Source organism: Musca autumnalis, unplaced genomic scaffold, assembly GCF_047663935.1.
Source record: "Musca autumnalis isolate F117 unplaced genomic scaffold, ASM4766393v1 scaffold_3, whole genome shotgun sequence".
Classification (NCBI taxonomy): domain Eukaryota; kingdom Metazoa; phylum Arthropoda; class Insecta; order Diptera; family Muscidae; genus Musca; species Musca autumnalis.
In genome coordinates this window covers 87,021,102-87,040,171 of record NW_027411866.1, presented here as the reverse complement: position 1 = coordinate 87,040,171, position 19,070 = coordinate 87,021,102, and the positions used below count along the sequence as shown (strand labels likewise).

The following is a 19,070-nucleotide window of genomic DNA, read 5'->3' as shown; positions in this document are numbered from 1 at the left end:
TGTTCTAACAAATTTAATCAAATCAAATTTGTTACACATCATAATGTGGGATATACATAAATTTTATGACAAGTATCCCATAAAAATATTATTTACTATAGATATCTCCTTTGGAAAATCTGAGCAGCAGGTCATATGCCAGCTGTCAAAAGGTTAACTTTTTATACATTTGATTTTGACATCTAAAGTTTAATTTAATCGAGTGGCATGAATTTTCGTGTCACGAATGATTAATGACTTTCTTTTTCGTCACACGTACAACTTCGATTTCATGCTTCAAATTTATGGTTGTGTTGTATGAAATATTGATGGATTTCTGAGTGATTATTAAGGAGGAAGTGTGGAAAACGGAATGTGTCACAGAATGGGCGTTTATGTCATTTATAAAAGGTATTTTTCGAGTAAAGTTTTGATAAACTTCCAAGGAACAATTTGTAACAAGTTTTTTCGTTTAAGAATAAAAATAGGACAAAGGCCTTTGGTGTTTCATTTTGTTAAACGTTTTTATTTTGCTTTCGGTTTGGCCAGAATTTGACTTCATTTCAAGCTTTAGCAATGTAATAAATTCACCCCTATTTAATTTTAATGAAAACTTAAAATTTCAATATCTCCGGGGAAATGAACACACCATCCATTACTCTTGTTCTACTTACCGTTTATTACCCTTAAATTGAGCTACTTCAGCATAACGTCTACCCATGGGAGCCTCTTGAGGACTCAACAGTGCATCACATTGCAGTGGCAGACTACAGGGCTGTGAGTCGATTTCATCGGCTTCAATGTTGCCCTCATCAATGTCGGTGGAACTGCCTGTGCCGCTGGCCGCTTCAATATCCTCACCACCAACACTGCTGTCCTTTTTGGTGGCATTTACATAATTATGCAACTTTTCACGTAACGAATAATCATCAATGCATGACGAGGAATTAGAAATGCAATTTTTACGTTCTGCTTCGAGATCATCAATGTTGACATTACCATTTTCCAAATCGTGATAATCATCAAGCACCACATCATCTCCCGAAGAAGTACACTCCGACGAAGTGGAAGACGAGGACGACGACGAGGCGGAGGTATTGGAACGGCTTACACAACTATCCACACTAACAAGTGAATTTCGATTCTTGTTGTTGATTTTGGTTTTAGTCGTTGACGTTTTATGTTCATTGAGATCCTCTTCATCCGTGGAAGAGTGATTTGAACATATTGAAGAATCAAAAGATTTATTTAGCGATGATTGTTTTGTATCCGTTATCAATTCATTGCAATTCTCTGTATCAATGGTCGAAGAGCTCATATTGTGTGTTATGGTCTTCTGATCATCCTCCACATCGCTGGGTGAATCCTTTTGCGGCACTATGATAAGAGATGTACGTTTTCGTAGTGAATCATCTTTGGAATCGATATTCTTGGTTAAAGTCTTGTCTGACTTTGCAGCAACAATGACTTCAACTTTGGAATTGCCATTCAAATGGTCTTCCTTTGTTTGCTTTTCGTTGATAATATCTGCCGACATTTTGCAATTTTTCTTTTGGAATGCCTCGTTTTCAATTAGAAATACATTTTTAAGGGATGTAGTTTGGGGATGGTTGTGGGAGCAGCAGTAGCTATTTTCTTTACACGAATATCTGAAAATTAAACATTATTTTAGAATATGGATATTTTGCAAGACTTATTTGCCACCGTGGCCATGTTGGAGTGAGTGTGAGTATCTTCGTTACGTGAATTTGTTTGTTTATTTATTATTTCAAAACCCATAATTTTTATGGTTTCAAAAATTTCATTAAATATCAACACTTGTCAATCATATTTCATAAATTTTCAAGTCACATTTGTTTGAGTTTCTTGTTTTAATGGCGCACATTTATGAGTGAGCATGTGGTGGGTGTGTGTGTGGGGGGAATGGATGCATATGATACCCCCGTTCGGTTTCATTGCACTTCGACGTAAGAGCAGCCAGTCACTCGCTCTCTCTCCCCCACACGGTTGGTGTACCGGAATTTCAATATTGATTTCCAAACAATTTTTTTTCTTTTTTTCATATTTCATTTCACATTGTCAACATTGTGTACGTCTGGTTCTGTGTGTCACATTTAATAATTCACGTTTGTATCGCTCTTTTATTGTTTTTCCTTTTGTTTTATGGAAATTGATATTTTTTCTAGCCAATGAGACTGAGGTGTAAATATGATCGTTTGATTATGTATGTTTGATGAATATTAAATAATATCATCATCGTAGTTATCAACAACATCGTCATCATCATGATATTTTTCATTGATGTACTATGCATTTTGTGGTATTTGTCATTTACATTTATTCAATCATTCCGTCATACCATTAACTAAGTCAGTCAGCCAGCCAGCCAAGCATTCATGAATTTATTTTTTTCTTTTCTTGTAACAAAATGAAACAACCCTCCTCGAGTTTTTTCATGTAACAAAAACCCAATGGGGGAAGTTAACGACTACTGTCATAAATTGTATCGAATTGCATTTTGTCCATATGTTTGAGAAATTAAAATAGCGAAACGAAAAGGAAGTGGATTTTTGATTCCGCTGACGGGAAGAAGTGTGGCAAATTCTTGAGTAGAACATGTTAAAAATATATGTACGTATGGATGTGTTTTCGTATACAAAAGCTTGTAAAAATTCCACATTTATACACCTTTTTCAGATGTAATTCGAATTATTTTAATTGTAATTCAAGAATTCTATTTGTAATTCGTAAAATTTCATTTGTAATTCGAATTATTCCATTTGTAATTCGAATTATTCCATTTGAAATTCGAATTATTCCATTTGAAATTTGAATTATTCCATTTGTAATTAAATTTTTTCCATTTGTAATTCGAATTATTCCATTTGAAATTCGAATTATTCCATTTGTAATTCGAATTATTCCATTTGTAATTCGAATGATTTCATGTGTAATTTCAAATAAAATAATTCGAATTACAAATGGAATAATTCGAATTACAAATAGAATAATCCAACTGAAATTTGTGAGAATGGTCGATGCAGGTTCACCCCATAGATCGGTACCTCCCTATTTTCGGTATTTGAATGTTTTACCCACATTATTTAGTCCCCTTGGAGCTATAACATATGTCTGCAGTTAATTATCGGCATAAGTTCACGTTTTAGTATAGCTCCTGTGGAGGGTATACAAAGTTCGGTCCGGCCGTACTTAACGCCCTTTTTATTTGTTTTCTATAAATTCAATTATTTGACTCCGTCGCTATTTATACGGTTCTTCGCTAAAGGATAATGTAATGCTTAGTTTAATCATATAAAATTGGAAACATATAGAAATTAGAAAAACATTTTAATTTTTAATTGTCGTATTTATCATCGAACTGTCTCGCGTATTAGTTGAAATTGTCACCCCTTGATCCTAAGAGATTGCATTGAAATGCAACCACCAACACAAAAATGCAATCAAATCACGTTCGGCAATAAAATTTAATTTTCGCATAAATTGCAATGCAATACAAAATGTAAACATTTGTTAATAATTGTTATAACGTCAATTATTTATATAGTTATGGCCAACTATGCACATGTCAAGCATGGACATTTTATTGGATTTTCATATTTCCAATAAAACTTATTGGCAGGGGGATATCAATAATCATGTAAACAATTTAGGGGGAGTTGTTACAATATTGTATGTATGACATGTCTGCATTTGAATTTTCACTATAAATAAATTACAATTTTATTAATATTACAACAATTTGTTGTAATTGCTAAGGGGTAGTTTACACTATATGTAAATGTCATATGACATGAACTTTTCCATCGTTATATATTCGCTAATATGTGCAATATTGGAGATTTTCCTTACGCAATTTACTCTGTGCGTCCACACCAGCAATAATGTAATAAAACTACGTCTCCACATTGCCTCCGTGGGTAGATATGGAATGATTTTATTTTGTGTCATATGACATTTACATATAGTGTAAACTACCCCTAATTCATAATTTCACTTTCATTCAAAAGTTTTCATAAAATGACCAATTCACAATTCACCATTGTTTGGAGGGTTTATAAAATGACAAATTGATTGAGAGGCACAAACAATAATAGACTCCAACTTCAGAAGAGTCTTTGTATTTCTGGACAACAATAAATGACCAATGGCCAGTCATACAATTGACATTTTGCACAAAAATATTGTAAAAGTTAAATATTTTATTATTATTATTTGTATAGCTGTTGTTGTTGTTATTGCTATTAATATTAATAAAGAAAAACAACAAACAATGAAAAAAAGAGGGAACATCGTGCATTAATGATATTTTACGGTTATCTTTCTTTATCTTGCAGACATACTCACACATAGATACAAATCTTTTACATTACTCCCCATCATGGTGACGATGGACAATTTTGCACTAACGTAATGGTCATTCACTTATGGAATTGTATGTCGTCTGTCTCATCGTCATTTGTGGGAAGTACTCTTTTGGGGGGCTTTATTCGCACTTTACGATCGAGTCATTGTATGCCAGGCAATAATTTTGAAATTTATACACTTTTGAGAGATGTTAACGTTTTTATTCCCGCTTTGTCAATATCGAACAAAACAAGCAACACAGGCGTTTGCTGTAATTGTACCTTCCTATTTTCCCGTTTTTCTCTTCGTCGTCGATTTTTTTCGTAAAAAGTATTTAACCATCATTAATCACTTTCGATTATGGTTCATTAATACTGACTTCCAAAGAGTAGCTGTCTGTAGTTGCTGTTAATGTATTCCCCCCATCAATAACATGGGAGCGGTAATAACTGTTTACGTAAACGTTTTTAGTAAATATTACGTGTGAATAGTGGACAACAACAATAGGCTATACCATTTAGCGAAATAAAAGATAACAATATTTAGTACCAAAGATGCACAATAATGGTCTATTCTGGTACATATAAAGATTAATAGGAAGTAACTTTTATTGTCGCTCCTAAGAAAGAAACAATTTGTAATCTATCATTTTCAATATTCACGAACATTTACAAAAATGTTATTTATTTTTGAAGACCACCCTATTATACATCTGTTAACTACTTTTTTAATTTCTATGTAGTTATGAAATTTCCAACAAAAACGCAATAAAAAAATTAAAATAACTCCATTATCGAAAAAAAAAAAACAGCAGCATTGTCGGACTACCGGGTGGTAAGCCAAAACGTGTTGACAGACTCTATGGACATCAATTGAATTTGACCGCATGCAATCCAAGCTATTCGTTCGCATGCAATGCGCTTGGTTAAGGCTAGTATGGCTGAGTGCATCTAAAATTGGTATTTGGTATGCTTGTCATGTCGCCAAAGCTAATTTAAAATGTATCAAATTGAATGAAATTTAGGAATAGTTCCGTTGCAAATGCAAATGTGGAAGTAAACGCGACGGGGTCATTTTGCAAATAGACGACATACATTCATAGAATAATTAATAAAGCAAATGAATACATTTTTAAAATATATTTTCAATGTCGACATTTCAATTATTTTCAGTGTCATATCCAGTAGAAGTGATTATTTCTGATTAGTTAAGTACCATGGAACTTATTAAGGAAACTTTTTCAATAAATGGAGTTCTACTGAATTTTTTCATATACTGCCAGAATAGCTTGGGATCACATAAAACAAAATAGCTTATATGGAAAATTCCATACCAATGCTGTGAAGAGTACATTTCTTTTGATTGAACTAGTTCATTCATTTAGTTCAATATCTAATTCAATCATTTGGATAACAACCGTTCATTTACAACTTCGCTACTTTATAAAGAAAGCGAAGATTCTAGAGGCATTACTCCTCTCCAGTTGCCTAACACCAGCATGGATTACGGAAATTCAAATCATGACATGCCATATTTATAAATATCAGTCAAAGAATGAAACAGAACAGGCCGTATCACATAGTTACGGTGATTCTTGACAAATCTAAGGCTGCCGATACTGTCAACAATGCCAAGCTATTCGAAGACATAGAAAAAACGTCCTTCCAGCCTTGTATGAAACTTGGCGTAATCAACTAAATATGTGGACGCCAGTTGTTAGTGGAATTCAGAAATTAAAGACATATATGTTCTAGTGGCTCCCTCTTCAACCCCGAAACGAATTTCTGCGTTCGTTCCTGCCGTAGAGTAAAACCGAAAGTTTTCCAAGTTGGGGTAATATCTCCGGAGCTGTTTAAAAGAGATCGTAGACCTCCCATATGGAAATATCCGCCGCTAAATCTACTGGTGGCACTCTGTTCAATTGTACAGCTGAAATGAACATGTTGGTTGGTTGGTGTCCAGATTCCGACCACTAACTTCCCAAAAAACTGTATGTAAGGTTCCGCACAAACTACTGCTATTTGCGATAAGATCCGTAGTAGTAAGACATCAGTTGGCATACTGAAACCTCTTATAAAGCCGGTCTGTGGTATTGTATGCTGCGCCAGTTTGGTATGCATATGTTAGCTCTACGCTATAAGAATATCCTAATCCGGCATGACTCTAGTTAAACATATTCATTGGAAAGAAGAAGTTTTGCCGTTGCACAAGAAGTCGATGCAATCTTGTAGAGAATCATCTTCACCCAGACATGTCAGGATAGGTCTTCACTATATAAAGACTTGGATAGCATTTACACTGAGTTCATACGCTGCACCTAGTTCATACGCTCCTTTCAATGAATCGTTAAATTGAACTAGTTTCACTCATTTTAAATAAATGACTCTACTTTGTTCATCTTATCAGAGAGGAATTTATCGCCGCTTACTGTCGCACACTGGTCGAAACCACTGATCTAGCGGCGCAAAAGTCAAAAAATCGAACTATAAAATTGCGAAATATTTTCCATTGTATCGATTACAGACACTTCGCAGACAAAGATTTTGTTTTTTAATTTTTGTTGTTGTAAATATTCACTCAGTTATTCATTATCAAATGCAAGAGTTTTTGTTGCATCAGAGTTTAAAAAATTGTTGCAAAAAACTTAACTTCATATTTGTTTAAATGTTAAATGCATTCGTAATGAAACTGGACAAGATTTATATTCAATTAATAGCAGAGGGTGAGATTTAAATTATAAAAATTAGTTTAGGGTCTGGAGGTACTTAGTTATATAGCAATAAATTTTCAAAAAATTCAATTTTTATGTGTTTTTATGGGTTGTACCCGCTTTTTCCATAGAGTGCATCTTGTAAACTTAGCCGAACTTAGGTTCGATTGTTTTTTGGGGAAAGAAATTGGACTCTCTGGATACGGAATAACCACATTTGGGCTGCAAATATTTGCAAATCTTTTGATGACTGCACTTTAAAAAAAAAGGAATTTTGCATGAAATTCATACAAATTTAGCTGTGCATTTGTATGGGAGCTAAATCAAAATATGGACCTATCTTGAGAAATGTTTGCAAGGAGGATTTCTACCCCCGGAGACACTATAATACCATATTATAGCTAAATATGTTATTAAATATGGGATAACAAGTAAAAATTCAACGAATCGGGGGTACCATAAAATGAGCTACATCGAAACATAAATCCGTGTTGAAAATGTTTTGTAAGAAGATTTTATACGCAGTGAGAACCTCGGAATGCAAAATTACAGCCAAGTTGGTTTAAAAATGTGGTCATGATATTCAAAATACCTTAAATTGGGAGGTACGGTTACATGGGGGCTATATCAAAACGTGCACCTCCGTCCATAATTTTTGGTGAAATTATTTTTTGACCACTAGGAACCCTAAGTACCAAATTACAGGTAATTTGCTACGAAATTGTGGCTTAAATCCTCAAAATACCGAAAATCTTAAGGTACCGTTATATGGGGGCTATACCAAAACATCAGCCGATATTGTTCATATTTGGCCCATTATTACCCACAGGTACAAGCTGAGTTTGTGCCAAATTTCAGTGACCTATCTCAATACGTTTGTTATTAATTTCGCGCCGCTAGATCAGTGCTTTCGACCACCGTGTGTCGGTGCGACTGCATCAAGTACTTAATATAAGTTGAAGTATTAATGAAATAATTTGAAGTACAAAATTTTGAAAATTTCGAAGATCTTCAACTTTCCATTTGAGGCATTCAGATTCCAGTTTTTTACTTCTCCGGCCCCAACAAAATTGTAAATAGCACACCGAGTGTGCAGAGGTTAGAGGTGTAGACATTGTTTTATTCCCCGATACGATTCATACCAATAAAACGAGGGAGCCTTTAGATAACTATTCTACAGTGCTTTATTAATGTTACTTCACACAAGACATTACTTCTTTACAAAGCACACAGCTAAAGTCTTCTAAGCACACAATTTTACTCATTACTTAGGTTACACTTTACTTAACTGGCGGTTTTTATTTGCGGTCTGAATTACAACTCAACTCGCTCACTTGCTACTCTCCCGTATTTATACTCGCTCACTGAAGCAAATACTCTTCTAGCATTCTCAATCTAGGAGATTATCTCATGTTCAGGCGAAATACCGACCGATTCGCAAATACACATACACACATACAAACAGACGGATGAATGTAAACAAAAAATGGGGCAGAGATAATAAATAAGAGAGAGAGAGAGAGACAGAAGAAGGTGAATGACGTCACTATGTAGAAGCATAACTGAATGGTCAAAGCAAATATGAGAGACAGAAAGAGTACATCATAAACAATAACAAAATCAACATGGGAAATAGTAACTAAGAGATAACTGCATGATTGTAATAAATTGTATACAGTACTAGTTGTTGCGAAACATATAAAACAATAACTACTATTTTTTTGGTGCTATTTATTAGCCTTTGGTAAAATAGTGAGGTGGTAGGTTAATTTGTAAGTAGTTATTGCTACGAAAAAGAACGATATAAATACCATTATTTGGTAATAGGAGTTTTTGGTGGGATTATATTTGATTTGAGATTAGAATTATTTTTTATTTAAATTCGTTAATCGTTGGAATCATTTTATTTAAAGTTCGATTTATCCCATTTGTAAATAAATAAACCATGTTTATAATTTTTATACCCTCAGCATTTATGCTAACGAGGGTATGTATATACACTTTCATACGTTCAAAATGTGCCTCATCGAAATAATGGTTTTAGACCCCAAGTATGTTTGGACGAAATGTGTTTCAGACAATTTGGAGTCCGTCCGTCTGTCTGTCTGTCTGGCTGGCTGGTGCGCACGATAACTCTCGAACGGATCAACCGATTTGGTCCAAAAGTTGGCTATCGCAATATTTTGTCCAAACTTAGTTTAAGTTCGAAGATGGGTAATAACGGTCCACTCCTTTCGGTACCTCCCCCACAAAAGTTCGAAAATGTTCGGAAAATTTGTGCGCACGATAACTTTTGAAGGGAATAACCGACTTGGTCCATACTTTGCACATCGTGATATTTCTACCAAAGTTAGATGAGGTTCCAATAAGGACTCAATTGGTCCACGCCTTCGGGTACCTCCCAAAAAATTTCGGAAAAGTTCAGTCTAGGACCTGCTCTCGAATCGCTTTGATTTTTGTTGAAGCGATTTGCATCTCCTACCTCCATTTCGACGGTTAAAGTTTTTTCAGGGGCAAATCCATATTTCTTTGGAAAACAGCCCGAAAGGTGTAAAAAACCCTATGTCACCATATGTGACGGTCGGAGAGCACGATAACTCGAACTGTTCAACCGATTTGGTCTTCGTCATATTATATCCAAACTTAGTTTCGTGGGGCAATACCGGTCCACAACACCCAGTACTTCTCCCCAATATTTAAAAGTATCACTAAAATGCTGGGACGATATTACTTGAATGGTACAACCAATTTGGTCCAAACTTTGGATCTCTTAATATTTTGTCAAAATTTATTTTAATTTCTAAAATGGCCCATATCGGTCCTCCCTAAGGGTACCTCTTCCTTAAAAGTTCAACATTTGTGTCTTAGTTCAGTTAATTCCTAATCCACATTTTTGTAGGCAAGTTCAAATGTCCAAAAAGGGCCAATAAGTTCTGAAGAGGCCTTAAATACCTTCGATCTGTCTGTAGGTGAAAGTTTCACTTCACATTGGCTGAGGGTATATATCTGTCGGCAAAGCCGACTGACACTTTTTTACTTGTTTCTTTTGAATTTCATACGGAATAATTCGAATTATAAATGGATCAATTTGATTGTTTAATGAAATAATTCCAATTTCAAATAAAACAAAATTAGAATATAAGTCAATGAAACCATGGAACCACTTCCAGAAAATTTTGCTGAATAATTGCGTTATTACTTAGTTTTCATTTTGCACTATTCACTATTCAACTTTAATTGCTATTCTCAGTTTTGAAGAACAGTGGTAATTGAGGAACGTTTTCTCCAAATAACTTATATATATTCTGCTTTAGGTTCTGGAATTGGATTTCCAAAAGAGAGCATTTTCCATTATTTATTTCTTCATTATTCTTCCAATATTTCCTGTTTATACCCAAAAGACTGAAGACTTATTAATAAAAAATTAAGCATAAATAATTCTAAGATTTATCACGTCATTTCGTAGATCAAAGAAATTATTCTTACAAGCTAAGGCCAAATCATAAAATATTGGATATGCCATAAAAAAGAAGAAAAAATAGAAGTTTTTTTGAAACCGCAAGAGGTTGTTATTTCAATTTCTTTTCACAATACAAAAGCCTAATGGAAAAATCATAAATTGGAAAGTGTTAAAGAATCGTTTGTCTTTCTCTTTTAGTTCTACCTAGCTTTCTAGATAGATGATCTCCACAAATGCTTATTTATGATGTGTTACACACAAGCAATGGATTTTCTCTTTGTTGGGATTTAAATTTATGTATATTAGTTGAATGTGTGCTTAATCAATTTTACTCAGTTTCCAGCCTACCAAATATATGACATTCATTAATTTGACCTTCAAAAATTAAAAAAAAAAATAATAATTTTTTCTTCTTTATTTTTTATTTAGTAATTTTACTTTAGTTTCATATTTTTTTTGGTTTCTTCCCAGTTGTGATAACAACGACAACGGTTTTACATTTCAAACTAAAATTCTGACAGAGACGTTTATGGCGGCAGTCACCCACCCATGTTGTCCATACAATTCAAAATTGAAATGTTCTTCTTGTTGCTCCATATATGTGTTGGAAGCATTTTGTTGGCGGTGAGTTGGATGTGGTTTTGAACATTACACAGCTTAACCGATTGGCTAATTTTGTATGCAAAGAGCATATGTTGAAATGGTGGAAATTAAAGCAAATATTTTGGCGCCAGTTATTTTTTAAATTAATATCATAACAAGAGTAATAAAAGCAAATCGCATATTTATTGAGTGGGGGCGACAACAATCTGTACACGGGCACACAGTCTAAAACATTTTAGCAAACTGTGGAAGTCGAGGGTTTTGCATGACATTCACAGCTATGCTTCTAGTATGTAACATGTGTTGCTGTAATTGTATGCGAACAATATTCCATTTGGGGTTCAATGAACGTTGTAATTTTGGGTGTGTGTGTGGTTTGAAATGCAAAAGCTTTGAATATTATTGCAAAATTCACGTATGTGGGCTTAAAAATATAATAAATATAATATTTACATATTCATATAAAAATTTATTCAAAATGCAAACAAAAGCAAAAAAATGTGATATTTGGCACAAAATTTCCATTTATTACCAAAAAGCAGGAGTATCCAAGAAATTCTAATTTTCTGTTTTATATCCCTAACATTCAAGTTTTCCTTTCCGGATGTATATTCTTCACCTTTGTAAATAAATTTACCTTGGATACTAGCTATACCACAAGCTTAATTAGTTATTATATTTCTTCTTTTCCAAGCTATCAAGGTCCAACTTTAATTTACCACATTTGGAATGAATCATTAAAAATGTACACCACAAACACAGAAAAATAGACAGTGATTTAAAATTGACCTTTGGTGTCAAATTACCCTCATTTAAACTACAGGCCAAAAACGTAACAACTTTGGTGGTGACCTGTCAAACGAATAACACCACAAATGTAAACAGATATACTTTGTGTGTTGTTAAGCTGAATTCGTCTTAATACAATTACATAATTATTTGTCTGTATGTAAAAAAAATTGTGTACTATAGTTGGCGTATCTCATGTTTTTGCTTCCCTCAATTTTGTTACAAATTTTATACTCTCCACCATAATATGGAGGGCCTAATTAAATTTGTCATTGCGTTTGTAACACATCGAAATATTCGTATTGAAGTTCATATTACTCCAGGGATGTTTGGTACTGAAAATTAGCTGTATCGGTACTCGTTTTGATATTGCCCCATAGAACGGCACCTCCCGGTTTTCGGTATTTTGAAAGTTGTGGCTTAGTTTCCTACCGAAATAGCTGAAATGTTGTATTTAGTCTTCTTTGGAGGCATAACACTTTCCATCTGAAATTTGTCGGTATAGGTCCATATCTTCATATACATAGCCTTCATAGAACGGTACCTCCCGATTTTCGATATTTCAAGGCTTTAGCATCAGTATCCCACCGAAATGGCTGAAATTTCGTATATAGTCTTCGTTGGGGGAAGAAACTCCTTCACCTCTTCCGTCTTCATGTAGCCCCCATAGAACGGTACCTCCCGATTTTCGGCATTTGCAAGGTTTTAACCTCATTATCCCATCGAAATGGCTGAAATTTGGTATTTAGTGTTCGTTAGGGGTATACAACTTTCCACCTGAAATTTAACGGTATATATCCACGTCTTAATATAGCCTCCATAGAGCGGTACCTCCTGAGTATTCGTTGGAGGTATGAAACTATCAACCTGACATTTTAGGTATAGGTCCAGATATATATAGCCTTCATAGACCGGTACTTCTCGATTTAAGTATTTTCAAGGTTTTAGCCTCAATACCCCCACCGAAATGGCTGAAATTTGGTATTTAGTCCTCGTTGGGGGTATAAAACTTTCCGCCTGGAATTTGTCTCTATAGGTCCACGTCTTCATATAGCCCCCATAGAACGGTAACTTCCCATATTCGGTATTTTGAAGGTTGTGGCCTCAATATCCCAACGAAATGGCTGAAATTTTGTGCTTAGTATTCGTTAGTGGTATAAAACTTTCCACCAGAAATTTGTGGTTATAGGCCTTCATATAGCCCCCATAGAACCGCACTCACGGTGGATAGAAAATTTCCACACAGAAAATTTCCAGTATAAAGTGATTATCATCAGTTAAAATATTATTCTGCGCCAATGAATTAAACTCTACCAAGATAAACAGCTTAGCAGTTACTACACCATTTTCACATGTAATTCGAAGAATTTCAGTTGTAATTTGATTATTTCATTTGAAATTCGAAACATTTCACTTGTAATTTGAGAATTCCAATTGAATTTCGAATTATTTCATTTGTAATTTGAGAATTCCATTTGATATACGAATTATTTCATTTGTAATTTGAATTTTTTCATTTGTAATTCGAATTATTTCATTTGTAATTCGAATTTTCCCATTTGTAATTTGAATTTTTCTATTTGTAAATCGAATTTTTTCATTTGGAATTTCAAATGAAGAAAATTCAAATTACAAATGGAACAATTCGAATTACAAATGAAATAATTCGAATTACAAATGAAAAAATTCAAATTACAAATGAAATAATTCGAATATAAAATGGAATTCTAAAATTACAAATGAAATAATTCGAATTCCAAATGAAATTTTCAAATTACAAATGAAATAATTCGAAATTCAATTGGAATTCTCAAATTACAAGTGAAATGTTTCCAATTACAACTGAAATTATTCGAATTACATGTGAAAATGGTGTAGTTGTTCATATTAACTTCAATAAAGTTCGTGATGGAGGGTATAAAAAGTTCGGCCCGGCTGAACTTGACGCTGTTCTTACTTGTTTACTAGTAATGTTCATATTTCATTTATTTAAACCCAATTCCATTTAATTACATTAAATTGCAAATTCGTGAGTTGTTATTGCCATGTTTAGACAACAATCACAACAGCACAAATCAGTAAAATGTAACATGACAATAATGGGGAACAAACCTCCTCGCTCCGTCATAGGCTAATTTGAATACATTTTCATTTACATCACAAAACCTGACTCAAACCCTGGCTGGCTAGGTCTTTAATTAAAAGTGATTTTATTTATCAATTACAATTGTCAGTTGGAACGACAAATGCATTAGTGTGACTTGGCTGCAATTCATATGGAAATATTTTGTGAGGGCTCATACAGAGGAACAAACGCTGAACGGTACCTCTACGAAAATGTGAGCATAATTTCCTACAGTTTATTATGGAAAGACAATAACAAATCAATAACATTGAAAGCTTTTTTTGGAAAACCTATTAATGAAGTTACCCTCTATTTGTTCTACCTAGCCAACCCCTTTCCGTTGGAGAAATTTTCGTAAAATTGATTTCTTTCATGAAAATGAAAAGTGTGAAAAACAAATGTTTGCCGACATGAGAAATTATGTTCATCACATTGAAGATAAACGGGACAAAAGTGTGTCTTGTTTGTTTGTTTTGAAATATTGGGAAGTAAACACATCTATCCCCCTCCCTCCCCCTTCTAACAACTATTTTCTTTTATCTATACGAAGTATATTTATATTTATGCCCAGGCAATTGGTTCTGGTCATGTACCCGTTATGTTACACGTGCTAAAGTCATAATTTACGTTTAAATTAGAAAATTGAAAAAAAAAGCAACCAAAGATGTAGACCAAAACAATGCTCTGTGGGGTGATGTTAATGATAAATGTGCTAAAATTGTCACAACAATTCCATTTCATTTCGATGAGAGAGGCTCATTTATAACCCCCACCACAAACAATAAATTGATTGAAATGGTATGGATATGGATATCATAATGTACAACTGGAAAACCTTTGGAAGCCAAAGCCTTTCTCCTTCCTCTACTATGAAAAGGGGTTGTAAACGAATTAAATATTGTCTCTTCTTACATGGAAATCCATAGAAATAGAAGGGTCTTTTTCGGAAGACCCATTTATTTGTGTGTTTTTGTGGTGTTTCCAACAAAAACAATAAATAAAAAACAACACCAACAGGCATTGAAATAATCCACCTTTGAAGTTGTAGTCCAGTCTAATACACTCATAGAAACAAAATCCATTTAAATGAATAAATCATAGGCTGTTGAAATGGTTTGAAGGCAATATAAAAGGCGGCTGGCTGCTGAACAGGGTAGATCGATAAATTTAAATAAGCAAAGGATGTAGAGATAAATGTCTATATTTAGCAAAAAACATTCTTCCCATTAGATATCAATCGCACAACGGATACATTGGCAAGCACCCAGTATTTAAGCAAAATCAACAGTCAAAACTGATAGTGTGTACCCCGCTTTAAAGGTAGTGAGTTAAATTCTGCCTCGATAAAACCTTAGTCATAGATAAACAATAAAACTAAGGACATCGTGTTAGTAGCATACCCTTATAAAAACACCCTACTATAAAAAAGCAAAGAAATGAATAACAACCCCCTCTAAAGTTGACGATCCCCCAAAAGTTTTAAGGACCATGATGCGAATCCGCACCTGGAATGTTGGAGAAGTGCACTAGCAGATGTACCTAAACAGGCCTACTAGTATATTACCGTCATACAGGAAATACCATGGATTGGGATAGCTACTGCCACAATATAAAGCAAGGATTTGTGGGTAGTCGGAGGTTACAACAACTAGTGTTCAGTTTCATCCCGCTGAACGAAATTCTTGCTACAATTTGGATAAAAGCTAAATTCTTCAACATCAGTGTTATCTGAGGCCGTGCACCCACTGAGGGTAAGGAGGAGTAGAGCAAAAATATATTTTAAGAGTGCTTTAAAATACATGTGACCTGTGTCCTGCCCACGACTAGAACATTTTAATATTAAAATTGGAAAGGAGAATATCTTTGGTCCAACAATTGGGAAATTCAGAATCCACAGTGAAACGTCTGACAAACGATAGACTTCGCACTGACAAAAACATGATAGGTAGCAATTCCGTCTCTTTAAGCATCTCGATATTCATAAGGTCACATGGCTGTCACCAGATCAAAAAATAATACATTAAATGTAAGGCATTCATGCAATTTTCTGGATGTGCGTTCGATCCGATCGCTGTGCAATGGTAAGCACGTCCACACTGTACTCTTTATGTCCGTGTTCGATTCCCAGACCGGACAAAAACATCATACTTTGGCGAAATACCCCTCAGCGTAATGTAGGTGACATTTCCTCAGTATTCCAGCCATGTTAAACTTCTCTATAAGACAAACCGTTCGGTGATAAAAAATAGGACCCATATCATTGAGCTGAATCTGCGTTTACTCATTGATATTAGAGAAGTCTCCCCTGTGCCTTCCGGGATATGTATAGGAACGATCTATCTAATGTTGGTAAAAATAAATGGAAAACCAATAAACATGAATATAATTCAAGTCTATGCGCCCACATGTGATGGAAGTTCAGATGAAGTTGAACAATTTTACGACGAAATAGGAAAACTTTTGAAAATGACAAAACCCCACGAATTAACCATCATACAGGGTGATTTCAATGCCAAAGTTGGCAATGAACATGTAACTGGCGTCACAGGAAAGCATGGATTGGGGGAGAGAAACGAAAGGGGAAATAGACTTGTACAGTTCTGCCAAGAACACAACTTTGTAATATCAAATACACTATTTCAACTCCATCCAAGAAGATTATATACATGGAAATCCCCACGGGACCATATAAATAATGTGGTTCGTAATCAAATAGATTATATTCTGATTAACAGACGTTTTAGCTCCTTTATAACAAAATGCTCTACATATCCTGGAGCGGATATACCATCAGATCACAACCTTCTTATGGCAAATGTTCGGACAAAGCTGGCAACAATTAGACGTAAAAAGAATGTACCGAAACCCGATATCAATAAATTAAGCAATCCCATAATTAGACGAGCAGTTGCGGATACTATTAACTCCGACGTCAGAATAATCCAGCAAGATGGTATAGAAACGGTATGGAATGATGTTAAGGATATTATCAAAAATACTATGAGAAATACTTTAAAAAAGGATCCAGCCCCAAAATATGAAGAGTGGATGACTGATGAAATCAGAGAACTTCGATTACAACGGAAAAAATTCAAAAACGTAAACTTTGAAAGATATTGGGAAGTCAATAAAGAAATAAGAATCGCAACGCGCATCGCTAAAAATGAACAAATCAAACGTAAATGTGAAGAAATTGAAGCCCTGCAAACACTCCACGACGACTTTAATTTGCACAAAAAGCTGAAAGAAACAGCCGGAATATACAGAAGAAAACCGCCAAATATACTCTTTGACGATAACAACCAACCCGTTTTTGAAATCTCAAAACAAAAGCAAGTATGGAAGGAATACATATCAAAATTGTTTACAGATCAGAACAGATCAGACTATAATCGCAATGAAAATTCCCTTGAAAGCGAAAATCCTATTACCAAAGAAGAAGTCGTCTATGCAATAAAAACCCTGAAGGACAGAAAAGCTGTGGGACCAGACGAAATTCCCGCTGAACTGCTCAAATTAATAGATGAAAATAATATACAACTGTTTGTGAAACTCTTCAACGATATATACGACACAGGACAATATCCACGAGATTGGCTGAAATCTACATTTGTTCCCATACCAAAGAAAGCAAACGCCAGGAATTGCAACGATTATAGAATAATTAGTCTAATGAGTCACGCCTTAAAAATTTTTTTACGTATTATTCACAAAAGAATATACACTAAATGTGAAGCAGCAATGGGAGAAACCCAATTTGGATTTAAGGAGGGAATGGGAACCCGGGAAGCACTGCTTGGTGTTCAAGTGCTCATCCAGAAGTGTCGCGATGTCCAAAAAGACATATTTATTTGTTTCGTGGACTACGAAAAGGCATTTGACACAGTTCGACACGACAAACTGGTTGAAATTTTAACATCAATAGGTATTGAACCCAAAGAACTAAGATGCATAAAAAATCTTTACTGGAACCAGACAGCATCAGTAGAAGTATCCGGTGAAACATCCGATGAAATAACAATATCCAAAGGTGTTCGACAGGGGTGTATACTCTCACCATTATTATTTAATATATATGCGGAACAGATTTTTCGAGAGTGTGTAGAAGGAAAGAGGATTGGAATAAAAATACATGGGCAATTCATTAACAATATACGATACGCTGATGACACCATGATAGTAGCGAGCTCTTTAGGTGGCCTCCAAAATCTCCTTAATTCTCTCAACGAAACAACTAATTCGTACGGATTACATATTAATCTCAATAAGACAAAATTTATGATCATTAGTAAAAGTAACAATGTTTACGACTCCTCACTAAAAATCAGTGAATCAGAAATAGAGAGAGTAAAATCGTATAAATACTTGGGAGTGCAATTAAATGAGCAATGGGAGTCTTCTAAAGAAATAAGATGTCGGATAGAAATGGCGAGAGAAGCGTTTCTCAAGTACAGAAAAGTACTAAACAGCCACGACATCAATATTGAACTCAAAAAACGGTTTATCAAATGCTATGTATGGTCAGTTCTATTATACGGTGCTGAAACATGGACTGTAAAATCAGCAGACGGGAAGAAACTGGAAGCTTTTGAAATGTGGACATACCGACGTGTGCTCAAAATTCCATGGACCGATCGAGTGTCAAATACCGAAGTCTTAAGAAGAATTAATGAACAACGACAGTTAATGAAAACCATCAAAACCCGAAAAATTTCTTATTTGGGACATTTGATGAGGAACAATAAATATAAGATACTGCAGATAATTCTCAAATCCCAAGTTGAAGGAAGACGTTGTAGAGGTCGAAGAGAACTGTCCTGGCTAAAAAATATTCAAGACTGGACCGGATACCGTGATGAACTCAGTCTTCTTACAGCAGCTAAAAACAGACAACTATCGCTTTCCACATAAAATAAATATTTCCAATAAGAATTTAACAAAATGTATGATCGCTTAACATCCGAACAACGGATATGCAAATAAAGAAGAAGAAGATCTATCTAAAGAGCAAATATTGTACCAATTAGACGTAGCCAATG

At 34.5% G+C, this 19,070-nt stretch overlaps 1 protein-coding gene across 15 annotated transcripts in view; it reads right to left on the bottom strand.

The window, feature by feature from the left end:
- spri (Src homology 2 domain-containing protein sprint) overlaps nucleotides 1-19,070 on the bottom strand; it is a 613,225-nt gene that overhangs the window by 148,472 nt on the left and 445,683 nt on the right. Inside the window, exon 2 of one of the 15 annotated variants that reach the window (XM_073972436.1) lies at nucleotides 654-1,628. The exons of the other annotated variants lie outside the window; for them this stretch is intronic. Within the exon in view, the coding sequence (XP_073828537.1) occupies nucleotides 654-1,516 (863 nt within the window). The 5' untranslated portion in view covers nucleotides 1,517-1,628. The remainder of the gene's footprint in view (nucleotides 1-653; nucleotides 1,629-19,070) is intronic. 15 annotated transcript variants of the gene reach the window in all.